At 40.2% G+C, this 22,601-nt stretch overlaps 1 protein-coding gene across 3 annotated transcripts in view; it reads right to left on the bottom strand.

Moving 5' to 3' along the window:
* Positions 1 to 22,601, bottom strand: part of KIFAP3 (kinesin associated protein 3) — a 68,163-nt gene that overhangs the window by 42,057 nt on the left and 3,505 nt on the right. For all 3 annotated transcript variants that reach the window (XM_036387504.2, XM_036387505.2, XM_036387506.2), the window contains exons 2-10: positions 21,529 to 21,660; positions 20,143 to 20,297; positions 19,014 to 19,069; positions 18,386 to 18,527; positions 17,236 to 17,335; positions 16,371 to 16,495; positions 15,799 to 15,897; positions 14,947 to 15,125; positions 12,689 to 12,851 (exon numbers count right to left, since the gene is read on the bottom strand). In XM_036387504.2, the coding sequence (XP_036243397.1) occupies positions 12,689 to 12,851; positions 14,947 to 15,125; positions 15,799 to 15,897; positions 16,371 to 16,495; positions 17,236 to 17,335; positions 18,386 to 18,527; positions 19,014 to 19,069; positions 20,143 to 20,297; positions 21,529 to 21,660 (1,151 nt within the window). The remainder of the gene's footprint in view (positions 1 to 12,688; positions 12,852 to 14,946; positions 15,126 to 15,798; positions 15,898 to 16,370; positions 16,496 to 17,235; positions 17,336 to 18,385; positions 18,528 to 19,013; positions 19,070 to 20,142; positions 20,298 to 21,528; positions 21,661 to 22,601) is intronic.

Raw genomic sequence — 22,601 nt, 5'->3', positions numbered from 1 at the left:
ACAGACAAATTTGCTTCTGACTCACTGCTGAAAGCCACTGAGCATTCTCAAGTTCTCCTCTAGCCCTGCACTAGCAGGATATTGGCTATATATGGGATAAACCCTGCATCTCAATGTGTACATTAGTTAAACCAGGATGTAATAAGGTCACCAACTCCAGATTCATTCACAGTTCTTACACAACTCATCAGCAATACCCTGCCTCCCACTTCTATTGAAGCTAAGTCAGAAAATATCTGTGTAACAACTTGGCAAAGCACAAAGACCTCAATCAGCAAAATTTCCCTTCTGCATACATCAGTGGGAGCTGGAATTTCCTTTGAGCAGCAAGGATATCATGCCTTTATCCTGAGAATGAGTGCTTTTCAAAATGGAATTATCCAAAGAGACCCATGAAAGCCCTCTGGCAGCTGCCATACCAGTGAGTGAAGCATTCTTAGCCATGTTAAATCTAAAATCAGAGCTGACATTTCAAATCTTTTTAAAGTCTTACTTGTTTGAAAAAACATAACTGATACCACAATCTTCCATACATGTAATGTGGGAGGAAGGATAATGCCCAAATGTGAAAGCTACTCTGATCATTATGAAAATAAAAGCACAGAAGGTAGCAGCAAACAAAAGGAAGTGTGTGTTCTCTTTAGTGCTTCTCCTGTGACTGGTCACATTACCTACCTATTCACCTGCAGAACACTGGAAAACAGTAATTTCATGAGAAAAACTTCCCATACATACAGGTCAAGGTTTCTTCTATACAAATTTAGAAGTTTACAGAAGAAATTATACCTCCAAATTTCACAGGTCTAAAGAAAAAAATCTGTTTACACTGCTCTTAACACTCCAAGACTGTATTTAGGACTTTTAAGACTCAATTGACAATTACACTTAGCTGGGTAATGCAGGAAACTCTGTGTGAAATAAAAGGTAAGCAAGTATAAAAGAGAGAAAAGCTCCCCAAAACACCAACAAGAAGAACTGGAATAAAGTTTGACCAGACCTTCAGCACACATGAACTGCCAGACCATTAACAAGAATGATACTAAATGTTACTGTTTAACCTCTGTCCTTTGTGGGTTTTTTCTTCCTCATTTTTGCAAGTTTCATTTGTGCTAACATAAAGCCTCAGTGAAGATACAGTTTTATATTTGGTAAGCTCAGCAGCTCCCTGGTATTTGGCAATATTAGTGGCTTATTTTCAATCATAACAGGCTGATACAACAGTAAAGACCTGTTTTCTTTCTTAGAGGAAATTCTGCAGCATTTTTTAACCCCTTTTTTTTCAAAGGTCTAGCTGGTCACAATAAACTTTCTGATGCCTGAACACACCTTGGCTGTCAGTGCTAAATGACAGCACTACCTCAATTTCAAAACTGCCAAAAATAATCAAAAATACCCAGATACTCAACCTAAAGTGTGAAGAATATGTGGAATCCAAATAAACTTATTTAATTCGAACAAAGTCCTGAAAAGTTGCTTTCTAATGACCAGAGCTTAAATAATTCTCAAAAAATGCATTCCACAAAGTAGATTTCATGACACACAAAAGGCAAAGACAGTTCTAGCTTCCAAGAGAAGAACTGAATTTCAGTTCCTCCTTGCTGTGCAGTTACCTGACCAATTTTCCCTGGATTGCCCTGTCCTATTGTCAACAGGGGGAACAGAGAAGGGTTTCAAGCATTTAAGTCACAAACAATCATTGCACAGCCTCAGCAAGGAAGTACTTTTCAATTGTGAGTAAAAGAAGTGAATTCTACAAACTTGTGGATAAAAGTAAACTACAGAACAAAAGCTGAAGGCAAACAGTCTGCCATTAACTCATCTTTGAAGTATTTAATGGTGTATGTGTTTTAAGTTTCATTTCATTTGAATTTCCCAGAAAGGAAGAGATTTCAGGCTGATGTCTGCAAGTTTCACTGTTCTACTTTCCCTATGGATGCACACAGGAAGGAAAAGCAAAATCTTGTGATTTTCTAAGTTCTCACACAAAATTCAGGGACAATTCCCGATCCAGAGAGTAAAACACTGCAGGAAAATCAAGAGGAGGTGGTTGTTCCTAAGCACATGATTTAGCACAACTGTTCATCTCATGCTCACTTGGAAGCACACAGCCTGCAGGGAAGCTGACTGGAGACCAGGGAGAAGGAGTTGGTTGAAGATAGGAAGGGGACAGACACAGCAGCTGAAGCATTTAAACTCAAATATCACCTGCATTTTAAACTCGAACATCACCTGCATTTTAAACTCTAACATCACCTGCATTTTAAACTCTAACATCACCTGCATTTTAAACTCTAACATCACCTGCAGGCTGAAGGTTACACACAAGGGGAAGAATGACAGACTCTGAAAAACCTACCAAGCCAATTCTCATCCTTTTACATTGGTACTTCACTTCCAAAAATATCAACTGGCAGCTGCTGACTATTACTTGAATATGTCAGTACCAAGCTCCTTTTTTCTCATTATTTTCTACTCATCTGAATGCTAATTAATTAACCCTGAGTCAAGCATTGCATAAAGATTGGCTGTAAAAATGTCAAACCCTGCCCAGCAGCTGGCTGGAAAGCAGCTTTCCAAAGCACCAAGTGATAACTTTTCTGCTATTTTTGACCACTGCTGAAGGCCACACGTGAAAAAGGAGACATTGCAAGGAAGATTTCCTTATGGCTGGGTAGAGTAAGGATCAATTATTGCCCTAACTGGAAAAAGCAAGAGAAAAAAAAACCCCAAAAAACAGAACTCTGCCAAATGTGTTCATAAAAATCACCAAAGTTTTGGTGAGGTGCCAGAAAATTGTGGCCTACAAAAGCTGGTAAGTTTTGAGCATCAAGCTTTTTATGACTGAAGGTGGAATAGCCAAATGGCCTAAAGCAGTAAGGGCAGCCCTGGAAAATAATGGCCTAGTCATTATGGATTCTTCTGGTATTTATAATAAAACATGAATCATAATGAACTCATTGGATATTAAATGTGGGGGTCATGAGCACTTTGATAGGATTTCCACAAGAATCTACCATTAATTAAGCAAACAATTATTTGAAAGTGTAACTGAATTAGCTTTAGTTCTTATACAGCCATTCCTGAGAAATTGGTCATTCCCAGCTGAGTGCAGTTAATGCCTTAACAAACCAGTCATTAACTGCAGTTACTGATTTTGTGGGAATTATTGTGTTATAAAATACACTCAACAGTTTATAGAAACAATACTTAAGATTTTTTTTTTTTTTTTGCAGCTGTAGTTCAGCTGGAGCAGATGGGATGGAAAAATATCAGGTCCCTGGGGCTATTTTCACAACTAGTTTTCTGCAAATTAGAGAGGGAAATAAATACATGATGGGTTCTGAGTTCAAAATGGCTTCAGATTTTTAGCCTTTGAACATTAATAAGAAGCCATGTGCCAGTTCTGGGGACCAATGCCTGAATTCCATGTTTAGTTCTTATTATGGTTCAAGATCTAAATAGTATTAGTAGCAGAGGCTAAAGAAAAAAATATCATTTCTTGATCACAAGATCAAGTCCTACATTTTGGTTGACTTTGTGAGCTTAAAATAAAAAAATCTTCCTTTAGCTCCATGACAAAAGAGAAACCCTAAAGCTGTAAAACTGAATTGCCAGTCTCAAGAGCAGCATTCAGCTTTCAAATGCTAAAGTGAAGAGGAGAATATAAATTATGGACTAAATTATTCCAATATAACACTATCAGTAATCAAGCAGCCATCATTTCTAATGGAATAATCAATGTCTCCACATTAGATATGAAATATGCCCTATCCCACCCATGTGCAAAACATTAACAACACTAAATCAAAACCAGAAGACAAATGAGGATAAATACCTGTTAAAATAGCAGAGTGAGTCTTTATTTCAGTTTCAAACTCTACCACCCTAACATGATCTGCTGCAGGATTAGGCAAGTAAGAAATCTAGATTATTAGAAATGCCACAAACTGAATATCAGATCTGTATCTGTCTCACCCTAATGTCAGAAAACAGATTAATCAAGAGTTTATTCAAATGTATCATAATTAGCAGTGATTTTAGGAAAAAACTGATAGAAAGATATCTCCACTTACCTCTATCCCATCTCATTCCTCACAACCAGCTCTGAAACAGTTGGACTGAGTTAGTCCATGTGTGCTCTAGACACATATTGGTTTGATTTACATATGTAAATATAAATCAGATTGGCTATATCAGTTTATTTTATCAAGAGAAACTGAAAGAATTTTCAAATCTGCTCAGACTCAAGGAGACTAGACATTGTAAATAAAACATTATGATAGTAATTACATACTAATAACCCCTCCTGTGCCCCCTTTATGTTATTTAAAACTGGCTTCATACCATAAGTCTAATTTAAAATCTCAATGTTGCCATGGTTGGGTTTGGGATTTGGTTTTTTGGGATTTTTTCCCTTTCTCCCAAAGAACTCAGTACATGCCACATCTGAAACCTGGTTACATTTTTTTTCCTAGGACACAAAAAAAGAACTTTAGTGATGAATCCTAAAGGACTAAAAACGGACTAATTTGAGTTATTTAATGTTGCAGCACAAGAAAAAACAAAGCTGCATGTCTGGAACCTCAGGCTCTATTTCTAAGACAGACTGAAAAATATTCAGTAAGCACCTCAGTGTAGGACTGCCACTCAGAAAGGCTGGTAATTAACACACTGCTCTAATTAGGTGTGTCCTTTTCTGAGGCAAAACATACCCCATTTTTTGTCCTTAGGATGGGCTATAACCAATCATACTTGAACTCATGACTTCACACAGAAACTGGAAGCTGATTAGTTGAGGTATATCCCATAGACCTCAAAAAGCAGAAAGAAATCAACTAAAATTCAGATTAGAGAGAAATCAAGAGGCAATAGGATTATCCCTGAAAGAAGAAGATAAAACTGCTTCTCTTTTCTCCACAGAATATTATGTTTTGGGTTAGGCTATGACCAAGAAAGAAAGCAAGAAATAGAAAAAAAGAGTTAAGGACTGTTATTACCAAAAACCAGAAATCAGAACAGGTTCTCAGTCTGATTCAAACTAGAGTAAACACACACTTCAAAAGCAAGTGGAAAAAATTCTAAGCAAAGATCTTCTTCTAGAAGTCTCCACCATGTTATGTAGATTAAATGGAAGTGTACAGGACATGCAGAATGTTTGCCATATCTGCACTATGATTTCATTAATTCAGATGATTTCATCAACTGCTCTGATTAAAATTACTAGAAAATATTGAGACTTTTTGGATCTAAAGACACCCTTCTAATCTAGTTTGGCATTCAGAGGGAAAGGAAATAGGTGGAGGCTTCCTGTGCTCCTCTGAATGGATTGTGCAGCTGGATTCCAACATGCTCCTGCTTGGAGGAGGAACAAAGCAATGCAGGATGGGTTCTCTTGCCTTGAGAAAGGGATGATTCACCACTCTGAAATGGAAACTGGTTTTACCTGTCTTGAAGATGCTGAAGTACAAACCTGAGGTTCAAATCTACAAAGCCCAAAAAGTGCAGTTAAATATTGGTTGAGTTTTGAGTCTTCCAGATAGCAAGAATTGAATTCCATATTCTTCAAGCACCCATTTAAAAGGGTTTGAAGAGAATATTAACAACTGACAAAGCATTTCTCACCTCAGCAACTGCAGATATGGGGAATCTACAGTTGATTTCTTGGACTGCAACAAGCATTTGAGAAACTCTTAAATAAGCAACAAACTTGTGAGTTAAGATGCTTCCACATGTCTTGAAGGAAAGCAGAGTGTAACCTTCTCCCTTACACCTGAACCTTGAAGGAAAGCAGAGTGTAACCTTCTCCCTTACACCTGAACCTTGAAGGAAAGCAGAGTGTAACCTTCTCCCTTACACCTGAACCTTGAAGGAAAGCAGAGTGTAACCTTCTCCCTTACATCTGAACTTGTAAAATCCTCAGGAGCTCCAGGACTACCCCAGCAGCAAGATTGTTCCATGTGGTGCTTTGAGGGTGCCCCTCTGCCTGCAGCCTTCACAGCAGCTCTGGGAAAGGTGCTCCTCTCTTCCAGCCTGGCCCTCTTCATGATGATGTTACCACAGATCAGGAAGATTAGCAGAAATGCCCCACCCCTTCTTTATGGGGATTTTTTCCAATAAACCAGAACTAGTTGTGTTCTGTCATGCTTCAGGCATCCAAGTTAAGCTCTGTAAAGCTTTCAGATGTCAACAGCTCAGCAGAAGATTTACTTTTTACTGTTAAATATTAATTTGCTCTTGCAATAAGCTAAGAAATCATTAAAAGCATTGAATTAATCAGTCACATCTTGTAAGCTCTACAACAGAAATACTGGCTCAGGGATCCTTTCCATTCCTGAGTTCAAAGAATTTCCAACAACTTGGCTCCCTCATCTTTAGATTGCTGCCATCTCTTCACTGCTGTCCTTGCTGCTGCCATGAGCATTTTTATTTTCAGTCAACACACATGAAGTTAGTTCCTTATTTTCCACTGAAGTTATCCTCTTTACTAAAACAGCAAGTAACACAGGTAAATTCACACAGGCACTCGTGACCAGCACACAGAGCAAGGAGCTCCACTCACCTGACAGTGATGAGTCTCTGTATTCAGTTCTGTATTTCTCAAAAGGAGAAGTCATTTCTTCTTTAAAGTTTGCTGTCTATATCCACATTCAAAATATCTAAATTTAAATGCTGAGTTCTAAGACACATTGTGCAACCCCCTCTCCTTATACCACTCAGACATGCTTAGGTCTATCTGCACTTCTAACAAGGATTTTGAAAATTAATATTAAGAGATGGTTTTGGTTTGTGGGGTTTTTTGTGGCGGGGTTCTTTTTGTTTGTTGTTGAGGGGTTTTCTTTTTTTTTTTTTTTTTTGTAAGTCTTGGCCATACTCACCACAAATGATAAAAAAACTACCATTAAAATAAATCCCTTAATAATTGCTGCTTTCCAACAGACTGGTCCCTGTAGTTGAACTGTTACTTAATGTGCTTCAGCCAGCCTTCACTATAAAGGAATGGAGACACCCCAGGCAATATTCACACAAGCAGTATTGGAACCAGCTGCTGCAGAGCCACCTTAGGAAAAAAAGGTTTCTCAATTTAATTGGGAAAACAGGAGGAAGCATAAATTTTACTGCCATTAATAACTTCAAGCAATCCCGATATGACTTTACCTCACCCTGATGGCTGGACATGTGCTTTTTGTTAGGGTCTTTGCCACATCTGACCCTCATTGTTTGCTCACTTGATCAGGTAAGAAAATGTATGTTTCTTTATAGGATAAACGAGGCCTATTAAAGTCAGAAAAAACACTGCAGTAGCCTATAAGAAGCTCCATTTTTCAACAGATGTGTGAAGCTCCATAATAAGTTCATTACAAAAAGGCCAAGTGAACTCATAAAGAGAGCACATCTACTTTAAGCCTTCTTAAAAGAAACTTTCATAAAAGGAATAGAGCATTAAAAGCCCACAGCACTCCGTTAATTAGAGAGCAAAGTACTACTTGGCTTTTTAAACAGCAGTCACCTTGTAATCCAGCTTGGCTGCAGACCATATCAAGCCTTGATTGTTAAGAAGCCCAACATACAACTGTTTGGCAATTCTTTGATTGCTCATTAAACCCAACTTGTAAAGAATGGAAAAATATCAGAGGAATTTCAGCAGTTCCCAGAAAAGATTCTATCAATGAATCCAGTGAAGACAGGCTCCTCACTGAGGACTAAATGTGACTGTCAGTGCTACTCTCTGCTCTGGTTTCTCCAGCTTCAATGAACAAGACAGAGAAGCCTGACTTACTGTGGAGTTTCCACAGCCTGTGAATTTTTATCTGAAATTAGGTGGATACTGCTTCTTATTATGCTTATAATAAAGAAATGAAGAACATCATGCCAGGATGCTCACATTAATAAGGCAGAGAGGCTGGGCACAATCTGTGACTGGCAAAACCAAACTGGTGCTCCCTGGGGCTGCCCACACTGTATTTCAGAGTGCTGTATAACAAACACTGCTCTGCTTGGCTGAAACACAAATCCACAAGGCCCAAGTGCTTTCAGCCACTGTAATCTGTGCTGGAAAACATAACCCAGGATGTCGCAGACATCTTTCATGAAAAATCCTTTCTTAAGATTTTTCCTTGTGAGAAGCTGCAGTTTCAGCAACCAAAAGTAAACAATGGTTATCTGCTGCTGTGGAATGCAACAGGTAGACCTGGGATTGGTCTCCTGTGGGTGTTTGGATTTACTGACCACTCATGGCAGAGCTGGCTCTTGCTCTGTCTGAGACACAGATCTCTGTTATTCATTCTTGTCTATTCTTAGCTTAGCTAGCTTCTGAAGAAACCTTTTCCTTTCTATTTCTTTTTAGTATAGTCTTAATGTAACATATATCATAAAATAATAAATCAAGCCTTCTGATCATAGAGTCAACATTCTCATCTCTTCTTTATCCTGAAAACCCTTGTGACCATGGTCACACCCAGGATGTTCCTCACCACCTAAAATCTATTTGAGATTGACTAGCTTGGCACTGTGTGGCACTTTCAAGGCTGTATGCACAACCCTTCTGCACTCCAGGTTCCCTTTGGGCCTGATTTGCAACCAATCCTGTTTTGTGACCCACCCACTTCTCAGCTCACCAGTGTCTGTGTTCAGTCTTCAATTTTTAAAAGCAGACAGTAATTGCAAGCAACAGAAGAGATACTTAAGTCTGACTTCCAAGCATAATGGCTTTTTATTCTTTCAGCATGGCTTGCACTGGGGAGTGAGTGAAAAGAAAATGACACTTCAAGACAATATGTATTGAGTACACCTGAGAACTGTCCAGCAGCTCTGGGAGATGAACACACACATCATCAGAGATATTTGTTCCCTGCACAGAGTCAGTTCTACTCCTTTTACTCTCTGAGCAGCACCACAGTTCCTTCCCACTGGAACAGCTTCTGCAGCATTCCCTGTAATTTGCAGCCTTGGACAGGGATTTCTCACTGATGGGAGGAAGCAGAGATGCCAGCACTGCCCCCCACACAGGGATGCTGCCAGGAGCTGCTTCTCAACAGGGCTCCAGCAGAGCCTTTCAGGCTGCCTCAAGCCCCTCAGCAGCACTCAGCTGGCTCTGCTGTACCAGCTGCCTGCTGCTCTCATGGCAAATGAGGAACTATTTGTCTCACTTCACAAAGGCTGTGAAACAACTCAGAGTCAGCATAGAACAGCACTCTTATTAGAAGACTATGCATCACAAGCTGTGCCTATATTTAAGAGAGCTGTACTAAAAATTTTGTATTCAATTTGGCCACTTAACTGAAAAACAAAGTGGATTTGGTCCAAACAAAGAGTGAGGGGGTTTTATTTTTCCTTGAATGTTTTCTTCTGTTTGCTGCCAGGGCATTTACTTTAGAAGCCAATAACACATCCAGGGGAAGAATTATGAAAAAGGGTAACATTTCCCTTATGTCCAACAATGGAAGAGCATTTCCAGGAATCAAGAAAACAGATTTGTATCCTGTTTTGAAGTTCAGCTTTGTGTTTCCCCCTTTCCAAACTCTACCATAATTGGAGCAAGTCATTCCTGTTCTCCACTTCCCCTGAATTCTGCCATGCAAAGCACAATGAGAGCACTCTAAGAGTGAAGCAAACCTTCATGGATTAGTGTGTAGCAGGCTGCTTTGGTCTTTCTTTCCAAGGGGATGACTGGAAGACACTGAACCTGTGTTTTCCACATTTCAGGCAAACATCTAGTTTAAACCACTTGGTGAATTCACATGAATTCTCACCTTAGGCAACTGAAGTCACACTTCATATGTACTGGCATGGAAAGGAAAGATCACTCTAAACATAATTTCTGAGTATTAAAACAAAGCCACACTACAAAAAACATTCTCTGCAAGGCCCTGGTGATTCAACATCTAAAAGGTTTTCTTAAAGGATGGAAGTCACTCAAAGCAACAAAATCTCTTTTCCTAGCTCCTAACCACCCTATGTATGGAAAAAGCTGAGTACAGCAGGCTGTATCTTACAGGCCTCCACAGCTCTGCTCCAGCTTCAGATCTCAAGTCTGAGGCCAACCTTCCCTCAGCTGCACACAGCTCTTGGAGAGTCCCAGCCTAACAAAGATCAGCTGTGGCTCATTAATTTGGGTGCCTGCAGGGAGTAAGAGGAGCTTTGTCATATACAATGCTTAAAACTTGTGAAGAGAAGCAAGTGGTGCTGACTGGCACAGCTACATGGGGAAGCAGGCATTGGCACCATTAAAAAGAAAAAGCCAATTAAAATGGAAACCAAGACTTAAGCAGAGTTTCTCATGTCCATGCTTTCAACAGCAGCCTCAACACTCTGGAGTGTGATGGAAAGAAAATGTTCCTTCTCCATTACACCCATGGTGTATTTATTCCTCTCCTGAGAGCTCAGTTGGAGCCAGTTCATCCCCACTGCTTCAGCCTCTACCTCCACTTAGAGCCTTCCTGCTCCCAAGCAATTCACTGACCCTTGGGAAAGCAGAGCATCCTCCAGAACCGCACACTGCATTCAGCTCCATGCTCAGCCCTAAACCCCTGCCAAACAAATCCTTTCATTCTTTGCAATCTCAACTCTCCCCTTAACACCTATTACACTTAATTTGTACCCATCTCAAAGCCAGTGCTAAAGACTCAGAGGCCCAGCATGCATAAATGCTAAATTTCAGGAGCTTGAGTCAAGCACACTTGACCTCTTGGCATTAAGAGTTGTACAAGGACTTGTCAACAGCTGTTGTGCTGTGTTAGCACTTGGAGATGACCTGCAAATGTAAACTGAAGGGTACTGACTTGAATAATGTGTGTTTAATACCCAAATAACCTGTATAAATGGGGCATCTGGCACATGGCTGTTATATTATTCAGATTGCAGACTTCTCTCAGACAGGATATGGCAAGTGATGCATTTGAGAATTGTTCAAATCACCATACCAAGAAAAGTCTCACAAACCCCAGTGATGGCTTAAAGAAGCAAGTAATAGAATTTTTAGCACATCAAAAGTAAGTATCAACCAATTCTACAGGGAGAAGCAAGAACAAACAGCACACGCCTCTATGAAAAATTCAAATTAAAAAAAAAGAAAGAATGGTTGAATACATCCTAGATGAGAAAAGAAACACACTGAACATTCTGGAAGTACCAGCGGGACTTGCAGTAATTATCCTAACAGCTACAATTTTAGCAACCAGTTCTTCTGAGCTAAACAGCCTTCACACAGGCCTAGTTACAACTCTAAGAAAATGGCATTTGAAAAGCAATTCTCCTCTCCACGTTACAGACAGACACTAGAAAGCAGATATTTAACTGGTGAGCTCAGTCTGACTCTGATACTAAATGGAGAATTTCTGGGAGCAGGGACTTCAGTGATGTGTGCCATTGCCTGGGGTGATAAATCCCCAGAAGCCTCCCTCAGACCACAGCATTATCTGCTGTATGAACAAAAGGGACAAGTTCCTGCTCCAAAAACCTTACAACCCAAGCTGAACCAAACTAACCAGATCCTCTCTCAAACAAGAGGAAAGATTTCCCCATCAGCTTCCATTTCTCAGTTCACTTTACTACCAAATAACATTGTCTTGAGGACAAAAAGATAAAGAAGAAGGCTTTCAAATGCCAATTTTCATTGTTCTAGCTCAGACCAGAGCAAAGAGAAAGTATAAAAGGATGTGAGGCATTTCAGGCTGTACCAGGTAGCAGCTGTATAATAATCACCAACAGGATTAAGGCTTCCAAAGCACTCTAAGTTTTCATGGTGTTCACTAAAGAGCAGTAAGGCTTTGTTGAGGTTGAAGTAGCATTGAGGAGACAAACAGCCCTAAGAGACTTCATAGCTGGAGGAGAAAGCTGAGATTCACCACTGCATTGCCCTTGCCCCAGCCAGGATCTGATCCACCCTCTGCACTGGATTCAGCACATCCCAAAGCCAACAGGTTTCACAAGACTTTAGCAATGTCTTGCATCAGTGATTCACACAGACAAGATTCCCTATTCCCACTCAGCAACCCCTAAAGTCAAAAGCTGCAAAACCTTTAGTGCATCAACCAGAGCAGCCTCCAGGCAGTATCAGCCAAAGAACACAAGAAGCAATAGAGTCCCTCCTCAGAACTCCAGCATACAACAGTGATCAAACAGAACAATCCTCTGCTTTTTCCAAATTCCTTATTGTTTCCATGGCTTTCCCCTTGAGACAACAAAAAGTTTCACTTGTAACTGATGTACTTACATGATCTTAACACAAGTCTAGAAATCAGTACTGCCTAGATTGAAAACTAACAAAATTGGGAGATTTCTGATCTCTCTGGACAAGTTACAAGAGCTAGCAGGTATACCAAGCTTCACTAAAAATAAATATTTAGATATCTAGTTTGTACCTACATCACCTAGGCCCTGTGAAGTTGCTGGCTATTTTTCCTAGGTGCTCCCCAGAATTACAAACATCACTCATGTGTCAGCTCATGGTTTTCAGGTAGCTACTGAAGTAATTTTTAAAGACTGGAAGATTCATTCTACAGTTCAAGAAACCCTAGAAGCAGGGTTATCTACTGGAAAGCTGTGTGTGAGAGGATGATGTGAATGCCAAGAAGCTGGGAGTGGTGAGGAAGTGGCAAAAACAAGAGTGACCCAGCAACTTTTAGGTACATCACACCATGATGCAAACAGCTTCACTGAAATGCCTGTGTTAGACCAAAAGAAGACATACCCAGGAGAGCAGTGAGTTTGGGGAGCAAACCAACATGGACCATTTTACTTCTCAGGCCTGTGTCAAAGGAGAGATTCAGCAGCAGTCGAAGAGTGATATTCAGCAGGTCTTCATGTTCACATGGTACCATTTTCACAAGTTTTTCAACAATATCCATTTCAACCTGTATTTCAAGGGAAAAAAAAAAAAACAAAACCATAATCCATCCAAACTTACTCTGGCTTCAATACCCAATTTGTAGCCATAACAGTGACTGTTAATGCAGTTTCATCTGAAGTAGTTTCACTTATGCCTTTGTGGTTGAAGTCTTCTAGATTGGCTTACTGGGAAACATTGATTAAAAAAGGCTTTGAACCAACAAGTTCATATGTCTTGGAAACATTCCTCACTGTTGGAATACTGCAGGAATGTGGTAAAGACATCACCTGCAAAACTAGTTTGGGGTGAACAAACTCATTTAAACTTTAACACATGCAATCCTGCAGCAACTGCCAGTGGAGTCAAAGATAGACCCAACCAAGAAAGACAGAAAATTGGCACCCAAAAAGAATTTGAGACCTTTCATTATGAATTTCAAATGAACCCCTAGCCAGAAGTGTGCATGTGCTCTCAGAAGAGACATGCCATCCTACATGTCAATTTAATAAAAGCATGAAAGTCATCTTGAAACATGTATCACTTTCAAATTAAAAACTGGAATCCAGAAACTGAGAAGTGGTATCAGTTCCTGAGATCATGTTCACTTTACCAGCCAGAAAACACATCTGAACTGGCAAGACTTCAGAAAGTTTTTATCATGTTTTAAGCAACATTTCTGAGCTTTTATTTGACACAATCTTTTAAATGCATTCTTTTTTTTTTTTGTTTCCCAGACCCTTCTTTGGCCAGAAGGAGGCACATAAAATGACTTGGCATTCCTCAGACTTCTCCATGTACATTACTAGTCTGGTTATAAATAGACACTGAATGAACACTAAGAAAAGAAACTACAGCTCTCCCCACACAGCACAGTGCAATCATCAACAACTGCCTGGACAGCTTTGATCAGAAACAATCAGATAGCAACAACTCCTACCTCACTGCTTTGAATTTCATATGGCCCTGCAACAGCCAAGGAAAGAATGTGCTATAAATACACATGGATTATTCACTTGTACTCTGAATCAGGTGCTGCACAACTCATCTTGGATCATTTTGTATTACTGCCCAATACAAACCTCAGAACCCCTTCTCCTTCACTGGTAGCTTTCCTTAATAATACCATGGAGAAAAAAGCATCATCTTTATTATCAGTAAGGAATGCTCCCACAGCTGACCTGAAGCACACCAACATTTCCAAAATTGTTAGAACACTCTGAAATCAAATTGATTCAACAGCTTTGTTTATCTTTCCAGTAAATCGGGAGAATGGGGAAAGTGTGCCAGCAAATCAGTGGCTGCAGAGCTAATTCTTATTTTCCTAACCAAGTCCCATATATAAATAAGGGAGATACTTCTTGTCTGCAGTGTTCAGTGCACATGCATGCAAAGGTCCAGTTAATTCACCACTGCTTTTACACAGATCTTTTCATCTCACAATCTCTGTACACCATTGATCTCAGATTACCTCTTGGATAAAGCAAATGTATCATTTTCATCTAATTAATTGAAATAGAGGCACAAAGGTGAAGTCAAGCATCTATTAAAGTATCAGTAAAGGAGGTACTTGGCTAGAGTTTGAAGTCACAAAACAAATTATGCTACAATTTCAGAAGTGTAAGACCTCACCAAAAAAAATTATGAAAAATAACTGCCTCCAGTTCTTAGGAGCTACTGGCAGCAGGAAGGAACCAAACTGACACAGGAAATAAGTAAATTAGTCCAGCAAACTCCAGAAGAATCAGTATCTCTCTTCCTTAGTCAATACATGGCAGAAACAACAATATGTTGCCCCAGGAGTATAGTCTGGGGGCAGAGTCATGGGCACCACCACAAGTGGGAGTATAACAAGACTCTGAGGGGCTGAATTCAAAATCTGGAATTTTGTGGATCATATTTTGCATCATATTGTCTGTTTGGGATTTCCTCCAATGTGTTTGCAGTAGGTTACATCTGGATGTTGTGCTTTTCTTGCACTCATTTTACTTGTAACAAAGCAAGATAATCAGTGCTAGAGATACTCAGTGTGAAAACAGAGATGTTTCCCTTTTCCCTCCAGCCACACAAAATTTTCAGATCTCCAACCTTTCCAGCATTCAGTAGAGTGCTACAAGCCTCACCATATCATTTTTGTTCTCCATGAAAATGCTGAGTTTCTTCAGGAAGGTTACAACAAGGATGAGCAGCTCAAAATTATCCCGGTCCAGTGCTTTCACCAACATGTGCACAATGTTCTTGTTCCTCATCTTCAGCTCAATGCGAGTGTCCTCAGCCAGGTTTAGCAGCAGGTAAATCGCAACTGGCAAAGGTCAACAAAATCACAGCAACAGATCACACCCACCACAGCTAAACAAGTCTCTATTTACACTTGAAGTGCTGAAGACAAGACTTTCAGAAGCATTTTGCTCCCTTTGCAATAAATTTTCAAGGAAATTGCCAGTGAATTCTTTTTTTTTGGCCTCTTTAAAAAGCATTAAGACCATTAATCTAATCTAATTCGAATCGTGGCTCTGAAAAAAATTAGAATTATGATAACTAGAAGCTTTTTATGTTGTGTGGTTTGTATTTTTTTTAATTTCAATTACAACAGGAAGCAGTAAAAAGCCCCTCTCAGGAAAGGTTTGCCGCTCAGATAATTTCAATTTAACATAAAGTGTATTTTAGTACAAAAACTGAGATAGAATGAAATCTATTCAAAGAGTCAGATACAAGCTAAATTAGGCAAATTTCAAAAAACCCAAAAAGAAGAGTGGATCACTTTTGCTCTTCTTCTGACAAATGGCTTTTAAAATTATTAATAGTGTCAAACAATCTGATTAAGTATTTGACCTTTCCCTATTCTTTGGCAACACTCTTCCATCCAAATCCACACCTTCAGGATGTTTAAGACATCCTGGTTGTAACAAGAATCAAAGAGGATCCCTCAGCCATGTTTACCAACAACAAAATAATTTGCTATTTGGATTTGGTACCTCTAAGCAGCTGCTCCTGCTTGACAACCAGCCCTTTGTATTTCTTGTAAGTTTTCTCATAGTCCTTTTTCAGGGTTTGGTTTTCAGGATCTTCATCAAGTGAATTAGAGAAGTTAAGGAGTACAGAGATAAGTGTACAGGCTAGATGACAATTGTCCTCTAAAGTGTTCCTCAATCACCAGTGAGAAGCAAGGGATCTATGGAATACCCAGTGTCAAGACTCTCCCTGAGCACCAGCTGCCACACCTGCAATCCAGGCCATGCCTGTTCTCTCCTTCTTGGCCAGGATATTTTACACCCTCCTAAGCAGCACAGATGTTCTAAGACATACTGCTGATAAAATACAATTTTTGGATTATTTCTTGTGTTGCTTTAATAGCTTCAGCTTGACCTCTTCCACATCCCAAAATCTTCACTCTTGGTCTTTCTCATATCTGCAATTCTATTTTGCACTTTCTGGTAAATTCTACTGTTTTTACAGAAGGTGCTGTGCACTCATCTTGTGTGACCCAACAACACTCATCAAGACAAGTCAGAAGTCATTAGGCTACACCAGAACACCAAAAGGATATCAGCTTTCTTCTTTTTAGCAAGTTCTTCCTGCCAAAGTTCATGTCTCTTCAGTTCATGGTCTATGATATTCATACACAGAGCTCCAATTTTGTAATGTGTGATTATCCCATGAAATTTAGAGAAACTACATTGAAGAAATAATACTTGTGAGGAATAGATGCCAACAACTTTGTATCTACTGTGACATCTATGGTAGTAATACATGAAATATTAAAAAAGGTATTTACAGTTTACCCCATTAAAGCACTTTCCTATTGGAAAATTACTTCAAAACAAGAACAATCCCTGAAAATATAAATATTTTCTCAACTTGCAGAAAGATAAGAAATAGTTTGCTGATCCAGATCAAAATAAAAACACATTCCAATTTTCATGCATAAAGGAAAAGTTTTCCCCTCAGCCCTGCCTTCCATTCTGCAAGTACTTCAGAGCACTCTCTCCTCACTAGAAATAGAATAGAGACCTAAAATCAAGGTAAATGCAACTTCTGCTTGAATTATTTCTAGGCAGGGTATGCAGAAACACTGGCACAGCTAAATAAGAGCAAGTGCTCACTTCAGTTTTGAACACTGTTTCCCCCCTGTAGGTGTGCAGATGGAAATTAGAGGTGGCAGCTCAGCCACCTTTCATTTCTGACACAAAGCAATGAGTCAGAATCTTTACTAGCTTCTTCCCAGCTCTCTTACAAACTTCCCCACCACGAGAGTTCTTTTTGTGACAAGTGATAAAACTGAGGCACAAGTGTGTTTCTGTCTGTTTTTGCTGTTTCAGTGAAGTTTTGCAGCACAGAGCAATAAACAAATGAAAAGCCACTAAGCAGAGCTACATTCTTTATGTTCCTAAATCCAGGGACTCTGCACTCACCTCGAAAAGCAGAAGAAAATGTAAATGATATTGGTAGCCAGTTCAATGCTTTGTTTCCAGTCTTCCCTCAGCACTCTAGCCAATGCACCCAGGGCAGTTTCTGAAGTGAAACGAGATTTAGAGAAGCATCAGCATTTTGTGTCCCTCCTTTTTAGCTTGTGAGCCTCAGAATTTGAATACATCTATCAGTTTTCTAGTTTTCTCACAGGTACCTCACTTTGACAGGCAGCACTGCTCACCACTTCTGTTTGGAGGCAGTACCAGAGAGTGCCCTGGGTGGTCACCCTGTCACAAAAGCTAAGGGGCAGCAACATGGAAGGAGAGTGCAACCAAACACTGAATTCATCTCAAAACTACCACTAACCTTCAGATCCTGTGGCCTCTGCCAGCTCTGTGCTCCACACTACATTGTGTCCCTGCCTAAAACACTGCAATTTTCACTTTCAAATCCCCTTTAAATTCTGCCTGGACAGACAGTATTTCTCATCCATCTTCCCATTTATTTTTCCCCCTGAATCTACTTCATATTATTTAATAATTTGGTTTCTTCTTGTCTGATTTAATTTCACTTTCCCAGTCACGTTCCCCTAGCTAGTCTCTATTCATGCTACATCATGTTCCTTGATCAGAAAAGCAGCAACTGGGAACATGAAGCACTAAATATTTTCAACAGCTCTTAGGGACAAGCCATTATTTCATGGCTCACCATTCCCATGCCATCTTCCATGGTGACACTGCAAGATGGGCATGAATTGAAGTCATCAATACATGAGGGTATAAGGGCTCAGCAAAAGAGACAAAAAGGGCAAGGAAAGAAAATAAAAAAAAAATTAACTCATGTCAGCTGGAAAATTCTCTTTTCAAGGCAAGTTCCCTGATCTACAGAATACACCAACACATTCCCATCTCCACCAGTAATGCCAGCTGGAGTTAACTGAGCATCAAAATAAGGAGGAGGATTTCAGTAGTAGGCTCACCTAAGACCAGTCTGAGCAGCATCCATTTGTAGAGCTTTGATGGCCACCTTATTCTAAACAGAGAAACAGAGCCTAGCAAACTAAAGAAAATCCCAAATGAAAGATGAACTACTTTTCCCTGGACACAAATGAACAGCACATCAAGAGAAATTACCATTGGGTTTTAAAATTACCATTTATAAGCAGCTCTTCCAAATTATCAGGATTCCTGGCCAGCTGCAGGATGAGGGCAGAGCCCCTCACCTTGTCAGGAATGTCCTCGTACAGTAACTCAATGTACTCATCCATGTCATTGATGTTGGCAACTTCATCAATCTGAAAGCATCAGAGCAAGGCCTTCACTGAGGGACAGGGCAATTCAACACCAGCAATCACAATGTGACTCAGTTGTCACACCAAAGGGCACTCAGCTTCTGAGTACACATCTTAGGCAAAGATAAAATACAAGTTAAAAAACCCCAACACATGCAGAATGACTGTCAATGAACAGCAGGAAATCTGAGGAGATAGAATTCCTAAAAATCAAAGGATGCTCAGGATGTCCTGTCTGATGCTCCAGTCCTCACTGTCTGTCCTGCTGTGTGCTATACTTGGAGGGGTAAGTATGCAAGTCAAATATTTTACCCTTTTTGGAGATAATTTTTTCCCATTGTGCAGTATTTCCAAACCAAGTTCTTTGTTTAAAAAACAAGAAGCAAAAAATACCACAAGAATTCAGCATTTCCTCTGCCCTCCTCCCTTTTGTAACTTCTTACTGAAGTAGTAAACAGGGTTTGCATTTCTCTTAACACAAATACTTACCTCTGTTCCTTCAAATGGGGGTGGATCTTTTGGCTTGCTGGTTTTCTCTTTCCTTTCTACAAAGAAAAAGACATGGGTGCAGTTAAGTTACACACAAACACAGAGCAAACACATATGCATTGTTCTCATGACCACTCCAGTTAAATCAAGGTCAAAGTCCTTTGGTGTCCAGCTGACCTGCCAGACTAACACAGGTTTCTGAACCTGAACAGTCCTAGGGAGTAAAACAAATCCCCAGCTGCCTTGTGACAACTCAGTCTAAATGATCAGTGATAGCCCTTATCAGGTGGGGAGACAGAGGCTGATAAACCTCAGAGCAAGCCCAGAGTGACAACACTCACTCCCACAGTGAGGGACATCAGCAGCTTTGATCCTTCTTGTGCCCTGTGACACATAAAAAGCTCTTACAATCAAACCCCATATATTACACAAATCTTCATTTTCAATTTGTCTCTCTAGGAATCCAGTTTGAGAAAAAAGCTTACCATTTCAGGCCTGCAAGAAACCTGGGTAACCACAAGGTAATGTAGAGTCTAATGTTAAATATTTAACTGTGCCCTGAGCAGAAAGTTTAGGGTAAACTTGAGACATAAATAGGAGCACCAAGAGGCCAGGAACTTTAGATGAGAAGATGAGAGAAATACCCCAGGCTGTTTGCTACACTGGACCAAGGCTTGTGAGGCTCTGAGACTCTCCAGCTTTACACAGAGCCCAAATTCAGCCTAGGCACACTCTGTACCCTTGCAAGAGGTGATGGCAGAGATCTTTCTAGGAAGATCCCCTTAGAGACTTTTGATGTCACTCTAAGTGCAGATTCAAGATGATGAGGCTGTACCCAATAGCCAAATCTGTACCTCTCAAGTCCTGCTAAAGCACAAGGCAGCCAGTAAGAAGCATCAATACTAAATGTAACCAAATAATAAAATTAATTTGGTTATTTAAAAGGTAATTTCCTCACTTCAAGATCATAATTATTTCCAAGGGTGATAAAGATATGTTTCCTACTGTAACCATCCCCAGAGAATTGGTACATCAGACACATTGGGCTCTCAGCCAGGAACACCTCAGCAGTATTTGTTCAAGGCTGAGGCATCTCAGGCCCAAGCTGCTTTGTTCCTGTATTTTTTACCTTTTCCTGCTGAAGAATCTCTGCGATTCTGCAGGTAGTACAGCAGCTGCTCCACTTCTCCCAGCTTGGAGGGGTGAATGAGCTTGCATTCTTCAACCACCTTTCGAGCCAGGGAACCAATGTCTGTGTTTGCATTAAGGCTCTTCAGCCGAATTCTGCAACACAGACAAGTCTCTTTTCAGTTTTAAATTCTTTTTCTCTTCAGTCCTTTGATTATGTTTATACAGTCAAGAATTTCTCAAAGCAGAAATGATCCTGATACACCCAGTGCCTGTGCCTTTCATGTCAAAGTGGTGCCTCTGGACTCCAAATGGCAAGCAAGTGTCAAACAGATTTGGTGCAGTGTAACTGTTCACGAGCTGACAAGCAGCAACATTAAAGGCAGCTGCATGAACAGATCCCTTACAGCCACCTTGGATACAAAAGACAGTAATTGATTTGGATATACCCCATAAAAAGTGCACAGGACCACAAAGGAGTATTGCAGACAAAAAAGTCCCAAATGAGAGACAGTTCTGGGTGTTTGTCTGCACAGAAAGGTTCTTTTGCAGTGCCAGGAGTCTCCCACAGCTCTGGCAGATCTGCAGCCAGGTCCACAAGCAATGAGCAGGAAGAAATCTCTGTGGTAATTAACAACAGGCTGGGAAAAAAAGGAATTCCACCATCATGAAGATGTAAATTTTGTTGATTATGTTGATTCATCTGATGATAGAAGTATGCTTCTGATATTTTCAAAAATTTGAGACAATTCAAGGATTCTCTTTTCTTTTCCCCCCAATTATTCTTCTAACACACACTCACACAGGCAGCCACTTCAGTTCAAATTTTCAAAAAGAAATCAGTACAGAGATAAAACCCCCCTAGAACAGATCCAACCTTGCAGCTTGAAAAATGAAGTTAGGATAGTTCTCTTAGCTTTTCCAGTGGGGAATATTTTAATGGTCTTGAAAGAAATTAACCAGGCAAAATTGAAATGCAGATAAAGCAGTGAATTCACTGGTTGGGCAGATCAAAACACAGGAGAGGCAACAGCTGGAACACAAGGCTGTCAGGAGGTTCAATGGTACTTCTTGCTCCAACATGAACTACCATTTGCACAGGAAACAATCACTTTTCTCTGCCTCAAGTACCCATCATGTAAAACAGAAGTCATCATTTTTCTTTACAAAACACCTTAAAGGACATGGCTGAAAAGCAATTCACAACGTGTGTTTCAGATGTTACCCTTGCCAGGCACGTGTTATTTCCTGCCTTTGAAATCCTCTGCTAGTCCAGCACTAAATTCCATAAAGATTATAAACTACAATTTCTCAGAGGTAGGTGGTACTCTGAGTCACTGAATCTATGAAAATTGAAATAAAATATCAGAGCTTGCTATGACCTTACATTTTCTGACATTCCTTGCGTTCCCCCAGCATGGGGTCTCCCAGCTCTCCCAGAATCGTTGCTTCCACTTCATAATGGACAATGAGGGCTTTCTCAGATGGATGCACATCTATGTTACCTCCTTTTACCTTCCTGTCATAAAGGGGAAAAAATGGATTAAATGAAAAGCTCAGAAAACACACCAGAGCAGAAATCAGGTACCTGCTATGCAGGCCCTAAAGCCAAGCAGTGCTCTCCTTCCACACCATATTCCATCCCACAAAGCCTGGTGCTCGTGGCACATTCTTGGCTACTCCCTGTAGTACAGAAATATCCAAGCCACTGGTACAGCCTCACTCACAGAAATCAGGAAAGAAATCAAAGAAATCCTGTTCCACATCACCACCATGAGTAAAAAGATGCATTTCACCAAGCAGGTGAATTTCCCAGTTAGCTCCCTATTACCTTGTCAGTATTGACAAATCTTTGTCCAATGGCCTTCACTTAGTGCAGTCCTCTACAAATGGAATTTTTTGTCATTCTCTTGGCTAACTCCTAGTAGTGCCAATTCTCTGAGACCGAATCACAAATCATTTGTATTTCAATTTAACTACTCTCTCTTGAAACACAAACCTCTTTGCTACTGTTCTTCACCTCACTGTGCCTGCTGCCAGGCTTGAGGGATTACAAAAACCAACAGCTGCCATCAAAATCTATAAATCATGTCTACCTGCTTTTCTACCATCAAAATCTATAAATCATGTCTACCTGCTTTTCTACAGCCACAGATCATTGGGAGAAGAGAACAAAAGGGCCTGTCCTGCTCTCTCCTCCTTTGTGCCAACAATTCTGTGTCCATGCAGATCCAAGGCTCCTGAGGAAAGGCTCAGATGGATGAAGACACAGCTCATTCCTGTTTTCAAGCAGTGGCAATACAGGGACCCATTTTTATTTATTGGTAAAGATGACACTTGTCCCTTTTCCACTTGTACAGTCATGCCATGAACCAGGCTGCTAAACACTGCAAATTAAAAGTACCTCCAAAATGTGGGTTTGGCTTTTGGGATGTGGAGTGGGTTTTTTGTTGGCTGTTC

This window comes from Molothrus ater, chromosome 9, assembly GCF_012460135.2.
Source record: "Molothrus ater isolate BHLD 08-10-18 breed brown headed cowbird chromosome 9, BPBGC_Mater_1.1, whole genome shotgun sequence".
NCBI lineage: Eukaryota > Metazoa > Chordata > Aves > Passeriformes > Icteridae > Molothrus > Molothrus ater.
Note: the sequence above shows the minus strand (reverse complement) of the source record. Positions and strands in the feature narration are given on the sequence as shown.